The sequence below is a fragment of the Hippocampus bargibanti genome, linkage group LG11 (assembly GCF_051943395.1).
Source record: "Hippocampus bargibanti isolate YZ-2025 linkage group LG11, ASM5194339v1, whole genome shotgun sequence".
Classification (NCBI taxonomy): domain Eukaryota; kingdom Metazoa; phylum Chordata; class Actinopteri; order Syngnathiformes; family Syngnathidae; genus Hippocampus; species Hippocampus bargibanti.
In genome coordinates, this window is record NC_142744.1 from 23,198,562 (window position 1) to 23,213,743 (window position 15,182).

A 15,182-nucleotide genomic window follows, 5' to 3' on the forward strand; every position below is an offset into this window, starting at 1 on the left:
TCAATTCGTATGCAAAAAACTTTTGTTGGAGTTGTTTGATATGCTGTAAACACAATCCACAAGGTAACATGCGACCAAAAAGAGGAACATTTCCACAAGGGTCACACCCCTTTGAAGTGGTCCACATGGATTTCATTGAACTAAGCACAAGTAATTCTTATAAATACTGTTTGGTGTTAATTGATTCATTCACCAAATGGGTGGAAATTGTGCCTTCAAAGAAATCCGATGCATTATCCGTTGCAAAAGCATTATGCAAACATATTATTCCAGAACATGGCATACCAAGAATAATTTGGAGTGATAATGGACCACATTTTGTTAATGACGTAATCACCAAAATCTCTGAACATTTAGGTATTAAATTAAAAAACCACTGTGCATATCATCCACAGAGTGCAGGATTGGTTGAAAGAACGAATGGCACAATAAAAAATCGACTCAGGAAAACCATGGAGGCAACAGGCAAACCATGGCCTGAATGTCTGTTTTTGGTTAAATTATATATGAGAATAACACCCACTAATAACGGCTTAACGCCTTTTGAGATCTTGCATGGCAGACCTTTCATCCTCCCATTATGGGAAGGTGTGCCCTGGCAAGAAAATGAATCAGATCCAGGCGCTTTGTTGGCAAAATGGTTGTGTGAAATGTTTACAACAAAAGAGGTTCAGTCAGCCTGTGTACTGCCGCAGTCTGCCCTGTTGTCTCCACAGGAGCAAAACCTGCTTCGGCCCGGAGACCACGTGCTGATCAAATCAATTAAGAGGAAGTCCTGGTCGGCGCCAAAGTGGGAGGGGCCATTCACCGTGCTGATAACCACGCCAACTGCCATCAAGATCGCCGAGAGATCCACCTGGGTGCATCAAAGCCACTGCAATATCGTTCACCAACCAGATCCGGAGCAGGTGGAAGAGAGATGGAGCCAAACTACTCAATAGCCATGGGTTTGGTCCACATCATCTTGCTGTATGAATTAGTGGAGGCAATCCAGATGACGCACGTAAAGCCTCCCATTCCATCAGCCTGCCAAACTCCACCATTGCAACCAACGATGGCAGAAAAGTGCCCAAGCTTGACACATCCTGTAGCCTGCTTTCCACTCGAAGCTGCAGGAATTGTGTCATTTCCTCTTAGCGTCCTCGTGAACGAAGCACGACAAGAGGGTAGCAATTATCCCCAAGAGTTTTGGTACGCTCGTATCAAGTCGGGGAAGGCTTGGACCACTGGTTGGGATTCCGTTGTGGTCCGTTCTAAGCCAAACACAGAATGGGTTCGAAATAGCTGTGCCCAAGAAGCAAAACGAATCGTCGTCAAGATAGCTCGAGGGAACTGGTTAGGAACAGGAACTGGAACTGGTACAATGACTGATATCCAACTTGCTATTATAACTCATGATGTTGCAGGATGCCTGGACTTGAGACTCTGTCCTGATTCTCGTGAACATCACACTGGTTTTCCCGTAACTATATGCATCTTGTCATCTTTGACAACACCAGTCGTGACATCACCGTTCAAAAATAAACCGCACATCAGACTGACAGCCTATGTTGAAATACCTGACAAAAAAGCCCAAAATACAGGTGTCATGGACGCATTATATCAACCATTTGCAGGAGAAAAACATGACTGGAATCCGTTGTTATCAAACACGTGGTATCGTTATGCTACATTAATTGCTAAACAAAATAGGAAAAGTAATTGCTTTGTTTGTTCTTTTATGCCACATTCTGTAACGCAACAAAGAGTGCATTCAAAGGTATTTGGAGATAAAATGGCTCGAGCTGCATATATGTTAATATCTTCGCATAAACCTGATCAACATTTTCCAGTTCTTCGCAATGCTTCGAGAGGAGAGATTGTTCCAAGTTTAGACACCATTTTGGAAACTGAAAATCAGGTTATGACCGAGAGCGGATTGAGATTACCAGTATGCGTTGCAATGTACGGTACAGGTCAAAATCTAGGTTTTATAGATGAGAATAGATGTTTATACGTGCTACCGTTAAACACCAATGTCACCATTTTACCTGTATCTTCACATCTTTGGTGGTTATGTGGTTGGAAAGTGTATTCGTTTATTCCTCCGAAAGCCTACGGTATGTGCGCACCTGTTACTGTGACTGACAATACTTTCATCGTTACCAGTCGTCCAGCACACCATCATGTGAAAAGAAGAGTGTCGTTTAAGCCCCACGATTCGATCTGGGGAACTGATGTTCCAGAACAATTCAAACACCGTACCACGGGAAGTAAGGTAATGTTAGCTCTTTTTCCACAAATTGGAGTAGCTAAAAACATGCTACGAATTGAAACAATTGACTACAGGTTTCAAGTGTTTGTAAACGCCAGTTTGGAAGTAGATGAAATGCAAAACACTGAAATTGCAGCAATTAGACAAATGGTGCTGCAAAATAGAATGGTTTTGGACCTTTTGACAGCCCCACAAGGGGGCGTCTGTGCTATGGTGGGTGATACTTGTTGTACGTACATACCCGAAGAAGCGAATTCCATAAACATGACTGATGCTCTGTCTGTTGTCAGGGATCTCAGAGATGCCATGGCCAAAGATCACCGGCCTGATCAACCGTGGATCTTTGACGGGCTCTTTGGGGGCTCTTGGTATAAGACTTTGCTCAGAATGTTTATCCCATTCGCAATTGTGATTGTACTTATTTTCTTAGTCATTGGTTGTATTATTCCATGCTTAAGAACAATGCTAATGAATATGATAACTAATTCTCAGGTGAATTACGCAAAGGTTTTGTATCAACAAATGCGTGAAGGGGACCCAGTGTTGTAGCTAGGGATAGTACACCATGGCCAGAGAGTGGTTGCTCCAAAGAACAAAAGCAAAAAAAGGAAACGGAGAGCCAAGAAGGAGTTTTCCTCATTAAAAACCCTCAAAAATGGAGAGGTTATATATCACAGCAGCAAATTTGTGATAGAGGTTTTTCGCCTTCTCCATGGTTAGTTAAATAATATTAGACGTTGGATAGATGAAATTAGAATGGTTCCCTGTGCAATTAGTATGACGTGCATGCATGAAAACTTTTGGAAATGTATGAACTGATGTTTAAATGTACAACAGGAGGGAATGATAGAGTGTTTATGCACATTAGTAAACATATTACGTCATTTCATGTTTAGATTAAGTAAACATATGTTTTTTCATGTTTAGCTTAGTATATATTATGAATTGTGCACGTTTAATTTCAGTCTAATTTAGTTAAATAAAACTATCAGTCTTATTAGTTCAATAGTCGTTGGGAAAAAGCAACAGCTCCAACTCCAATCTGAGACCCGCCCAACGCTGAGTTGTTCGTAACCGATTGGACGGGAAAGGTCGACTTGTTCGTAACTGATTGGACAACAGATCGCCACTGTGTATGTTTAAAAACTTGTCAGAGCGGGAGCTCGCTCTCTTTGTCTCTTTGTTCTCTCTTTGCTCGTGTGCTCATGTCTTCGTCCCACCGAGACGAGAAGTGCCTTTTCTGTCTCATTAGAATAAAGTAGTTTTTTGTTCACCATCTATCGTACTTGCTGATATTTTTATCAAGTGAACTCCCGACAATACCCGAACCAGGTAAGACAGACAAGAAGTTTTAACCGAACAGGAGCCTTCTCTTTGATGTATTCATGGAGCTTGGATGTTTCATCCTGGACAGTGGCTCTCACACTCACTAGTCCCCGGCCTCCTTCCTTACGGCTTGTGTACAGTCTCAGGGTGCTGGACTTGGGATGGAACCCTCCGTGCATGGTGAGGAGTTTTCGGGTCTTAACATCCGTGGTCTGAATCTCTTCCTTTGGCCACCTTATTATTCCTGCAGGGTATCTGATCACTGGCAGGGCATAGCTGTTTATTGCCCGGGTCTTGTTCTTGCCATTGAGCTGGCTTCTGAGGACTTGCCTCACCCGCTGGAGGTATTTGGTCGTAGCTGCTTTCCTTGTTGCTAATTCGAGGTTGCCATTGGCCTGTGGTATACCGAGGTACTTGTAGCTGTTTTCAATGTCTGCTATTGTTCCTTCAGTGAGTGAGACCCCTTCAGTGTGGACTACCTTGCCCCTCTTAGTCACCATCCGACTACATTTCTCCAGCCCGAATGACATTCCGATATCACTGCTGTAGATGCTGGTTGTGTGGATCAGGGAGTCTATGTCCCTTTTGCTCTTAGCATACAGCTTGATGTCATCCATGTAGAGGAGGTGACTGATCGTAGCTCCATTTCTGAGGCGGTATCCATAGCCTGTCTTGGCGATTATCTGGCTGAGGGGGTTCAGTCCTATGCAGAACAGCAGTGGGGAGAGTGCATCACCTTGGTATATGCCACATTTGATGGACACTTGCGTTAGTGGCTTGCCATTGGCTTCAAGTGTGGTTTTCCACATCCTCATCAAGTTTGCAACGAAGGCTCTCAGGGTCCTGTTGACCTTATACAACTCCAAGCATTCATTGATCCATGTGTGTGGCATCGAGTCATATGCTTTCTTGTAATCAATCCAGGCTGTGCACAGGTTGGTATGTCGGGACCTGCAGTCTTGAGCGACTGTTCTGTCAACCAGCAGCTGATGTTTGGCACCTCTAGTATCTCTACTAATGCCTTTCTGTGCTTTGCTCATGTATTGATCCATGTGTCCACTTATCTTAGCCGCAATGATGCCTGACATGAGCTTCCATGTTGTGGAGAGACAGGTTATTGGCCGATAGTTGGAAGGAACTGCACCCTTTGAGGAATCCTTCATGATCAGGATTGTTCGCCCTTCGGTTAGCCATCCTGGGTGAGTCCCATCCATCAGCAGCTGGTTCATTTGTGCTGCTAGGCGCTCGTGGAGAGCTGTGAGTTGCTTTAGCCAGTAGGTGTGGACCATATCCGGGCCTGGTGCCATCCAGTTTTTCATACCTGAGACTCTTCCTTGTATATCTGCCGCTGTGATGGTAACTGGGTTCTGTTCAGGGAGGTTGCTCCTCTTTCAGAGTCACCAGCCATTGTACACTGCTGTTATGTGAGACCTCCTTCTCCCATATGTCTTTCCAGTATCTTTCAGTTTCCAGCCTTGGAGGGTCTGCTCTGCTGTTAGAACCCTGCCACTGAGCGTACACTTTCGCAGGTTGTGTTGCGAACAGCCTGTTTATTCTTCTGGCCTCATTCTCTTTCGTGTACCTCTTTAGGCGACTGGCCAAGGCCTGGAGCCTTTGTTTAGCAGTTTCGAGTGCTTCAGGTATGGTTATCTGCATGTACCTCTTGGGTATTGGCCTTTTATTCACACCTCTCTGGGTCTCCGTCAATTGACTCACATCTTTCCGAGCCGCCTTGATCTTGGCCTCCAACCGTCTTTTCCATGGTGGGTAATGAATCTCGTGGCGCTCATGGTTGCTATTGTAGCCAAGCATCTCTAGGATCACTGATGCTGAGGTGTATATCAGCTCATTGGTTTCCGTGATCGTTCCGGTCGGGATCGTTCTCAGTGCTGCATTCACAGTTTCCATGAGACTTTCAGGTGGTACTTCACATAGCCGTTGTAATCGGTTTCTTAGTTGCCCAGTTTTCATTCTTGCCATGATCTTATCTCTCAGGTCAGTTGCTGCCTCGTTCAGCATTTCATTCATTGGGGCTGGCTTCCCAATCTCATCATTCATTGGGGCTTGCCTCCCAATCTCTGGTTGAACCCCTTCCTCTGATGTGGCAGCCTGGGGCCCTTCACCTCGGAATTTGTGTTGTACCTCATCTATCTCAAGTTGTGATAGCAATTGCCGTTTGTGGATATTGGAACACTGAGCTACTAGTTGTTTCGTGGTCAACCGTGACTGTGGCTTTCGAAGTAAGTAACCATATATATATATATATATATATATATATATATATATATATATATATATATATATATATATATATATATATATATATATATACGCCATATATATGTATGTATATGGCGTATATCTCCCTCGGCTAACGAGAGCCGTATATCTCCACAGCCACACCCACTCACCGGCCGATCGGATCAACCCTTCCAAATCTGGATTGCACGTAAGGCCAAGTTTAACATATGATTGCCTATTCACACAACATTCATACTGTCTACTTGTTATCTAATTTACAACAGATTCTTTTCTTACAGGCAGTGGCTTTTGTCGGTGTTCAATTACCTTACATCACTGGTGTCAAAGTCAAGGCCCGCGGGCCAAATCCGGCCCGCCACATCATTTTTTTCAGCCCGCGAAAGCAATACAATTGTTAAATTCCATGATGATTGCTAAAATCTGAGCCAAAATTTCATATTTTTGGATGTCAACCACGATAAAAGTCATTATTCTTGACTTCAGATTTGAAAACGAGTTATTCATTAATTTGCTGTGTGCTCTATATGTCATATTTGAAGGGATTTAAACATTCTAATGGGTTCCCCAAATTCATAACGGCCCTCGAGAGGAAACCATAACTACAATGTGGCCCGCGGCAAAAAATGACTTTGACACCCCTGCCTTACATGATTCGGCATATACTACCACCTTCGTCAGAGTGTCACGTATGTTGTTGTGACGTGCCTTTTTCAGCTGATGTTACGATGAGGGCATGACCTACCTGTCAGATCTGACAGGCCAATTGACAGACCCACCTCTTGAGGAAGTTGTAAATGACTGTAAGTGAATATGTGACTGCAAGACTCAAGATTGGCTCAAGCTCGTCTAGGACAGACACAGCGAACCACAAAGCAGACTCTATCATCGCATACTAACTGTTAAGAAAGTTACATTGTATCCTCATTTTGTGTAATGCTGTAATACTGAGCTGATCTGTCAACCCAGCCACTACGCGGCATCACGTGACTTGACAGCGATAAAAGCCAGTTTATGTATATGTTTTTGACTTCTCGTACGACGATGAGCGCAGCGGCTGCTCTCTGTGCTCCGGCAAATAAATATCCTACTTGTATGATCTAAACAAGAGGACCATCTCGACTCTTTATTCTCCCAAATGCATCGCGAAAGCGCTGAAGATCTCAACGCTAACACTATATTTTTAAACAGGCATTACAGCCGGGGCCCAGTTTCTCGTATTTTTGTCCGAGGGAACCGGAAAGCAACAATCCTTAAAGGCAAATCTTTGAGCATGCGCTCTGCATCGCTGCCGATACCATTTTCTTGTTCTCCCCCTGTCACTTTTCACGTGTTTTTGTTGCTTATGTCATTTGATCATGTATCATGCTTGCGATGACAGAAACTCCTGAAGGATAACGTGTGACAAGGGGAGACCTCGAAGAACGGGCATGGCCGTACAAGCGACTTCGCCATCATCGAGCTGGCGAGCTGTGGTTTGGGGCTCAGTTTTTACCGAAACTGAACGACCGGATTTGTATCCTCGGACGTTGCCGACGAAGAAAACTGGCTCCAGTGGGTCCCCGCCCGGAGATTATCTGCCATGAGCCGCTGGCTGTAGTGGACGACTCCCTTGCCTGTATTGCCTTTATCGGCGACCGCCATGGCTGACCAAAACCATTACTGGACGGTTCTACCGAGCTACAAAACTAGTTTTGTTACCGGGGCCATGATGAAAAGAAGCAAATGGTAAAATATTGAACATGCCATGCTATTAACTGTGTGTGCAACTGTTTTGATTTCGGCAATGTTCTTCTGACGTGATGTGTTGAATTCACCCGAGTCGAGAAACTTGCTTGTGTGGGTTGAACATTATCCACACCCATCTGTCGCATAAAATACCACGAAGTACCACTGATGGTCGATATTTCGATGGAGCTCCCGTCAGTGATATGGAGTGAATCAGCTCTCCCCAAGAGCGCATGCCCCGTGTTGTCCTGTAAAACGAGTTTGTGATGTTCCCAGCGAGTGTAACCTACATTGTGGTTGCCTTATGCTCCTTGACCAATACAGAGAATCTCGGTAGAATACCAATGATGCATGGATTAGTATTGACAAACGTTGTTGCTGAAAAGGGTTATTCTTTAGGAGTGTGTCATACTCTTTCTCACCAGCCAATTCATTGGGCATATCTGCAATATCTAAAGAGGGATGATACAATAATTCTAAGAAAAACTAATACAGCAGTACCTTGACTTGCAGTCTCAATTCATTTGGACGGTGAGGCCTACAGATTCAAGTTTCATATATATATATATATATATATATATATATATATATATACACATTTTTTTTTGTCCGTACTGACAGAACATTGAAATTAATGGCAGTGGGCTGGGTATTGAGTAGAATTTTTAATGGATTTTTTTTGAACAGTTAGAAAATGGAGAACATGGTCACATTTAGCATCATCTGGTCAAGACATCAAAACAAAACATAGATCACATGACCGTCTCAATAAGACGTTTTACATTTCTTGCAATTCTGCTGATGCAATGTCCTGTTCACTGTGCCGTATAAGAAAGAAAAGTAAACAAATAATGAAAAAAAAAAATCAGAAACAAATAATAGTAATACAAATAATGAATAATAGTAATTATAATAGCAATCATTAACAATTTTGACCTTGAGTGGATTGGGGTTCATAGGTTAATTTAAATATCTTTATAAGCACGTAGGTTGCTGTAAAATTTTCCCAGGTATCCCATAGTCTCAAATTTCTCTCGCTCGCCTCGGACAATGAAAGCAATCTTTTCCATTTCATAAATTTCACCCACCACCTTAATCCAGTCTTTGACTGTTGGGGGTTCTTTTGTTAGCCATCTCCTCGTGATTGCTTTCTTGCATGCTAACAGCACAATGTTGTATATGTATTTCTGGGCAGAATTAAGAATTAAATCAGATTCCAGACCCAGATACAGGGCTTCAAAGGTTGGAGGAACCACTTTTCCCACAATCCTACCCACTGTCATTCTTGTTTCTTTCCAGTATTTGGAGATGACTGGGCATTCTCAAAAAACATGATAATGTGAAGCTTTGTTGTTGCCACAGGATCTCCAGCAAGCTGTACTTAATGCTTGCGCATGCCCTTGAGCCGGAACTCTAAAAAAATCTGATGATGTTCTTCCACCCAAATTCTTTCCAAGAGTGGCAGATGTACAATTCCATTGCTGTGCTATTGTTCTTTCCCATGCTTCTTGTTGGATTGTAATGCCTCCCTCCGCCGACCACTTGTGCTTTATAGATGTTGTTTCTCCTCCTTCCAATTCCTGCAACTCTTTGTATATTTTTGATATAATTCCTCTTCTGGGTTTTGACATGTATATGTTAATAGGAATATCTTAATTAAACAGAAACCACTTTGTTGGACCCATCCTTTATGTACGTTTCTCTCTAAGTAGTGTCTTAGTTGGAGATATCTATAGAAGTCGTGATTACTCAGTCCATAGTTGTTTCTCAGGTCTTGGAATTGTCGTATCCCTCCTTCCTCAAGGAGGTCTCTGTAAATCTTAACCCTTTTCCAACCCATTTTTGAAAGCCTGCATCCGTTCTGTATGGTATAAAATCGGAGGCAAATCCAATCCATTTCAAAAGTAAATATGGGCTATTGTCTTTATCTTGTTTTAATATTCCATGCCACACCTTGATTGAAGTTTTGATCCAAGGTTTGACACTTTTAAGATAATTGGTTAATCCGGGGTCTCCAATAATTGCTTGCAGTGGAATATCACTTGATATCTGGCATTCTAAGTCTTTCCATTTCGCCCTATATGACGGGTTACAGATATTGACCAACATATTTATCTTGGTTGCCTTATAATAATTCATCATCTTTGGTAGGGAGAGGCCTCCCTTGCTTTTCATCAGTTGTAGAGTCTTGTATCGAATTTTAGGTCTCTTCTCCTTCCAAATGAATCGTGATATTACTTTGTCCAACTCTTGAAATATATCCTTGGGAATATCAATTGCTAAAGTTGGAAATACAGAAAGTAGTCTGGGCAACACATTCATTTTGATTGCTTCCAACCTTTGCAATATTCCAAGGAATGGAACCAGATTCCATCTGATCAAGTCTGCTTTAATTTGGGCAAGGAGGGGGTAGTAATTTTCAAGCACAATTTTATCTGTCTTTTGGAATATTCACGCCCAATTATCTGATACTCTCAGAGTCCAATTTCAGGTTGACTTCATCTTGCTCGAAGAAAAATTAAATGACAATATTTGAGTTTTATGGATGTTTAGTTTGTATCCCGAAAATCCTCTGTATGCCCTGATGGTCGAGAACAGTTCCTGGAGAGAGGTAGATGGTTTTCCCAAATATATTAATATATCGTCCGCAAATAGGGCTACTTTGTGGGTGTCTTGTCCAATGGTTAAACCCCGATCTCTTCTTTTTGTCTTATCATTGACTTAGATTGACTCTATAAAAATATATATTTTTTGTCCACACTGACAAAACATTGAAATTAATGGCAGTGGGCTGGGTATTGAGTAGAATTTAAATTGGATTTGTATGGATAACCACAGTTGAAATCATGTCCATCACCGTGATACTTTTATCCCTTTGTGTCGGTGTGATATTCTCAGAAGAATTAAACAGAAGTCAGAAGGGAATGTATGTGCATTGAGCTATTTTAAGTCTAAATCAAAATGTCTTTTTTCTGTCACTGGCGTGCTTCTGCCCATTTCAGTTCTTTGGTGGCATAATAAGTGTGTGCGGGGACAGAGCTTTTTCTCTCCTGCGGCCAAAGGACGGGCTTCACTGATAAATTAGAGAGCTGTGAGAAATAACGCATATGTTTAGATTATAAAATAAATTAATGCTGAAGGGGCTTTACTGGAGGTACAAAGATTTCTGGCAAAGCTTTAGCACCACCTCACCCTGCCTCAGCGGTGACCCGCAAGCGCTCCTGGCTTTCATCCATCCATCCATTTTCTGTATCGCTTATTCCTCATTATGGTCGTGGGGGGTGCTGGAGCCTATCCCAGCTCTCCTCGGGCACGAGGCGGGGGACACCCTGAATTGGTTGCCAGCCAATGGCAGGGCACACAGAGAGAAACAATAGTCACTTTCCCACTCACACATAAGGACACTTTGGAGTGTTCAATCTGCCTACCATGAATGTTTTTGGAATGTGGGAGGAAACCGGAGGACCCGGAGAAAACCCACGCGGGGCCGGGGAGAACATGCAAACTCCACACATGGAGGCCGGAGCGGGACGCGAACCGGCGACCTCTGCACTGTGAAGCCGGCATGCTAACCACTGGACTACCGGGCCGCCCTCCTGACTTTCATATCCTCGTAATTATTTTTCATCATCTGTCAGAGAGAAACAGGGAAATTGCATCAATGTCTTCAGGATTAATCCGATTTGATGCAGCAAGCAATTGGGAATGGACGTAGTAAAAAATCAATCCAATTTGGAAAGGAACATTTTTCAGATAAAATATGTATTAAAAGTCTATTTAGAATTGCATGGAGGGTTGTGTAGTACTGTTAATTATTATCGTAGTTGCTGTTTAATTGTTGTGACATGGTCAGACGTCCAGTTGATACCATTCATGGTTTAGATTAAGGTTGCCTAACCTTTTTGGACCAAAGACTCTTTGTAGAGTATTGACACACTAAACAAACTGTGTAAATTGATACAGTTGATCTCCCAATAGTGACCCTGCAGTTGTTATAAAATCATTGCTGGTAAAGAAATTCCTTGTTAATGTACATTTTAAACTGAGTTAGTATGTAAAAAGCGTGGGTAAAAGTTTTGGCTCAGAGACCACATTAATTTTTACAATTTGACAGGCGAGCTGAGTCAGCTCAAGATACGGCATATTTTAAAAATTGCATGTTGACAGTACATACCAAGCACCAACTGAACAAAACCATTAACTGTTAACATATTTTTGTCAAGGAAAACAGTGGAAAAACTATACTGTATACTGTACAGAATATGTATTCATGTGTGACAACACAAGCAACCGAGGGCAAGCGTATATTGTCCAAACATAGCCGCATACATGCAATGGCCACATACAGTACAGGTATATAAAAATATAAAATAATACAAAGTTTGGACTATTTGCTAAAAAATAAAAAAAGTGTGTACCCCCAAAATTAATTTCCCATAGGAAACCATTAAAATGAGAATAATCAGAATCAGAATCATCTTTATTGCCAAGTATGTAGAACACACAAGGAATTTGTTTCCGGTAGAACACGCTGCACTAGTATCGTCGTCAAAAAAAAAACACAAAAAAACTGCTAAGTGGCACTATACAGTTCCATTTTGGCTACTGTTGAAAGGGTTCAAAGAGTTAATGGCTTGGGGGAAGAAGCTGTTTAAATGTCTGCTGGATTTGTGCGCATGGATCGGTAGCGCCTGCCTGAGGGGAGTAGCTGGAAAAGGTGGTGGGCAGGGTGCGGAGGGTCCAGTAGGATTTTCCGCGCCCTAGTTTGGATTCTTGCAGTGTGCAAGTCCTCGAGAGTGGGTAGGGCGGTGCCAATGATTTTTTCCGCCGTCCTAACTGTCCGTTGAAGTCGGATTTTGTCCATTTTTGTGGCGGCTCCGAACCAAACGGTGATGGAAGAACACAGGATGGATTCGATGACAGCCGTGTAGAAATGTTGCAGCACCTCCTGTGGCAGGCCATGCTTCTTTAGCAGCCTCAGGAAGTACATTCTCTGTTGGGCCTTTTTCAGGATAGAGTTGGTGTTGACCTCCCACTTCATGTCCTGGGAGACTGTGATTCCCAGGAACTTGAAGGTCTCAACGGTTGACACCAGGCAGTTGGATAGTGTGAGGGGTAGCTGTGGTGATGGATGTTTCCTGAAGTCCACGATCATCTCAACTGTCTTGAGCGTGTTCAGCTCCAGGTTGTGACGGCTGCACCAGAGCTCCAGCTGCTCCACTTGTTGTCGGTACGCAGACTCGTCGCCGTCTTTGATGAGACCGATGACCGTGGTGTCGTCTGCGAACTTGATGAATTTGACAGCTGGGTGCGTTGAGGTGCAGTCGTTCGTGTAGAGAGAGAAGAGCAATGGAGAGAGGACGCATCCTTGCGGGGCTCCAGTGCTCGTGGTTCGTGTTGAGAATGATATTTCCCAGTCTGACCTATTGTGTCCGTCCTGTCAGGAAGCTGAGGGTCCACTGGCAGATCGTGGGGGACACACCAAGCTGGAGAAGTTTGGGGATGAGGAGTTCTGGGATGATGGTATTGAACGCAGAGCTGTAGTCCACAAACAGGATCCTTGCGTAGGTTCCTGTGTTGTCAAGGTGGTCGAGGATGTGGTGCAGTCCGATGTTGACTGCATCCTCCACAGACCTGTTTGCCCGGTAGGCAAACTGAAGAGGATCTAGCAGAGGTCCAGTGGTGTTCTTTAGGTGGTTCAGCACAAGGCGTTCAAAGGACTTCATGACCACAGACGTCAGAGCAACAGGTCTATAGTCGTTCAATCCCGAGGGTGCTGGTTTCTTTGGAACTGGGACGATAGTAGATTGTTTGAAGCAGGATGGGACTTCACACTGCTCCAGGGATCTGTTGAAGATTTGTGTGAAGACTGGAGCCAGCTGGTCAGCGCAGACTCTCAGGCAGGAGGGGGACACTCTGTCAGGTCCTGCAGCTTTCTTGATCTTCTGCTGCTTGAAGAGCCGTCTAACGTCCAGTTTGTGGATCTGTAGGGCAGAGGGCGGAGATACGGTAGTTTCTGGTAATGGTGGGCAGACCGGGGAAATGGTGGTGTCCTCTTCAAATCGGCAAAAGTATGTATTTAACTCATCAGCCATACCATTGTTGTACACTGCTTGGGGGGAAGATAAACGATAATTTGTTATTGCTTTCAGGCCATTCCACACCGATGCAGAGTCGTTTGCGGAGAACTGTTTGTTAAGCCTCTCCGCATAACTTTTCTTTGCGATGTTAATTTCCTTCGTCAGTCTGTTTCGGGCGAGTTTGTAAACTGCTCGATCGCCGCTTTTAAATGCGAACTCTTTCTCTTTCCTAAGCTGCCTGAGTTTGGGAGTGAACCATGGCTTGTTGTTGTTGAATGAGCGGAAGGACTTTGTTGGTACACACATCACAGAAACTGATGTATGATGTTACAGTGTCTGTGTATTCATCCAATGTGCCCGTTGAAGTTTCAAAGACGCTCCAATCAGTGCAGTCTAAGCATTCTTGTAGCGATAACTTTGCTTCATCTGTCCATGTTTTAACTGTCTTGACTACCGGTTTTACACATTTGAGTTTCTGTTTGTATGTGGGAATTAAGTGGATTAAATAGTTGTCAGAAAGACCCAATGCTGCATGCGCAACAGACCGGTATGCGCCTTTGAGTGCTGTGTAACAATGATCTAGAATGTTTTCTCCTCTGGTGAAACAGTCAATATGCTGCTTATATTTGGGAAGTTCACGGTTTAAACGTGTTTGATTAAAATCGCCCAAAATGATCAGGGGTGATTCTGGATATTTTAGTTCAAGATGGTTTACATGGTCCGCTAGCGTTTGTATACACGCGTTAGCATTAGCTTGTGGCGCGATGTACACGGCAACGAGAATAAAGGAAGCGAACTCACGTGGCGAGTAGAATGGCTTGCAGTTGAGAGACAGCGATTCCAAACCAGGGCTGCAGTGTGCGTCGAGCATCGTGACATCGGTGCACCATTCTTCGTTGATGTAGAAGCATAGTCCACCGCCTTTGGATTTCCCCGATTGCTCCGTGTCACGATCGGCCCGAAGGAGACGGAATCCGGGTAGGTGTAGCGCGGAATCCGGGTGGCGGTCACTGAGCCAAGTCTCAGTGAAGCACAGCGCAGCAGAGCGGGCAAACGTTTTATTGGTCTTTGTGAGAAGCAGAAGTTCGTCCATCTTGTTTGGTAGTGAGCGTAGATTAGCGAGGTGGATCGATGGGAGAGGCGTTCGAAATCCACGCTGCCGAAGCTTGACGAGCACGCCGGCTCGCTTCCCCCTCCTACGCCGGCGTCTCAAAGCTCCGTACAGAGCGGCTACGCCGCTCGGGAGCAGCCCCGAAAAACCTTGTAGATTTTGGTGTGTCAGTGAAAATAGTCCAAGAGTGGATTCCCCAATGCTCAGTTACTCTTCCCTCGTGTAACTGAGTCGCGTAGGATCGCAAAAAACAAATGAAAATGACAAAACCAGGAACAATACTAGGGAGCGTGTGACCGAGGCTGCCATACGCGGCGCCATCTTGGAATTAATCCATTCCCAGGTCTCCATAAAATATAATTTTCAACTAAATGAGCCTTAAAACTACAAACAATATACCTTATTCTATGTGTAATAAATGTGC

At 43.7% G+C, this 15,182-nt stretch overlaps 1 protein-coding gene across 4 annotated transcripts in view; it reads left to right on the forward strand.

The window, feature by feature from the left end:
- The first annotated feature begins 6,342 nt into the window (after window positions 1-6,342).
- The window catches only part of LOC148891962 (microtubule-associated serine/threonine-protein kinase 3-like), a 73,653-nt gene continuing 64,813 nt past the window's right edge, over window positions 6,343-15,182 (forward strand). For 2 of the 4 annotated variants that reach the window (XM_089007880.1, XM_089007881.1), the window contains exon 1: window positions 6,343-7,567. In XM_089007880.1, coding sequence (XP_088864006.1) covers window positions 7,482-7,567 — 86 coding nt within the window. In that variant the 5' untranslated portion in view covers window positions 6,343-7,481. The remainder of the gene's footprint in view (window positions 7,568-15,182) is intronic. The other 2 variants (XM_089007882.1, XM_089007879.1) reach the window with 2 other exon arrangements.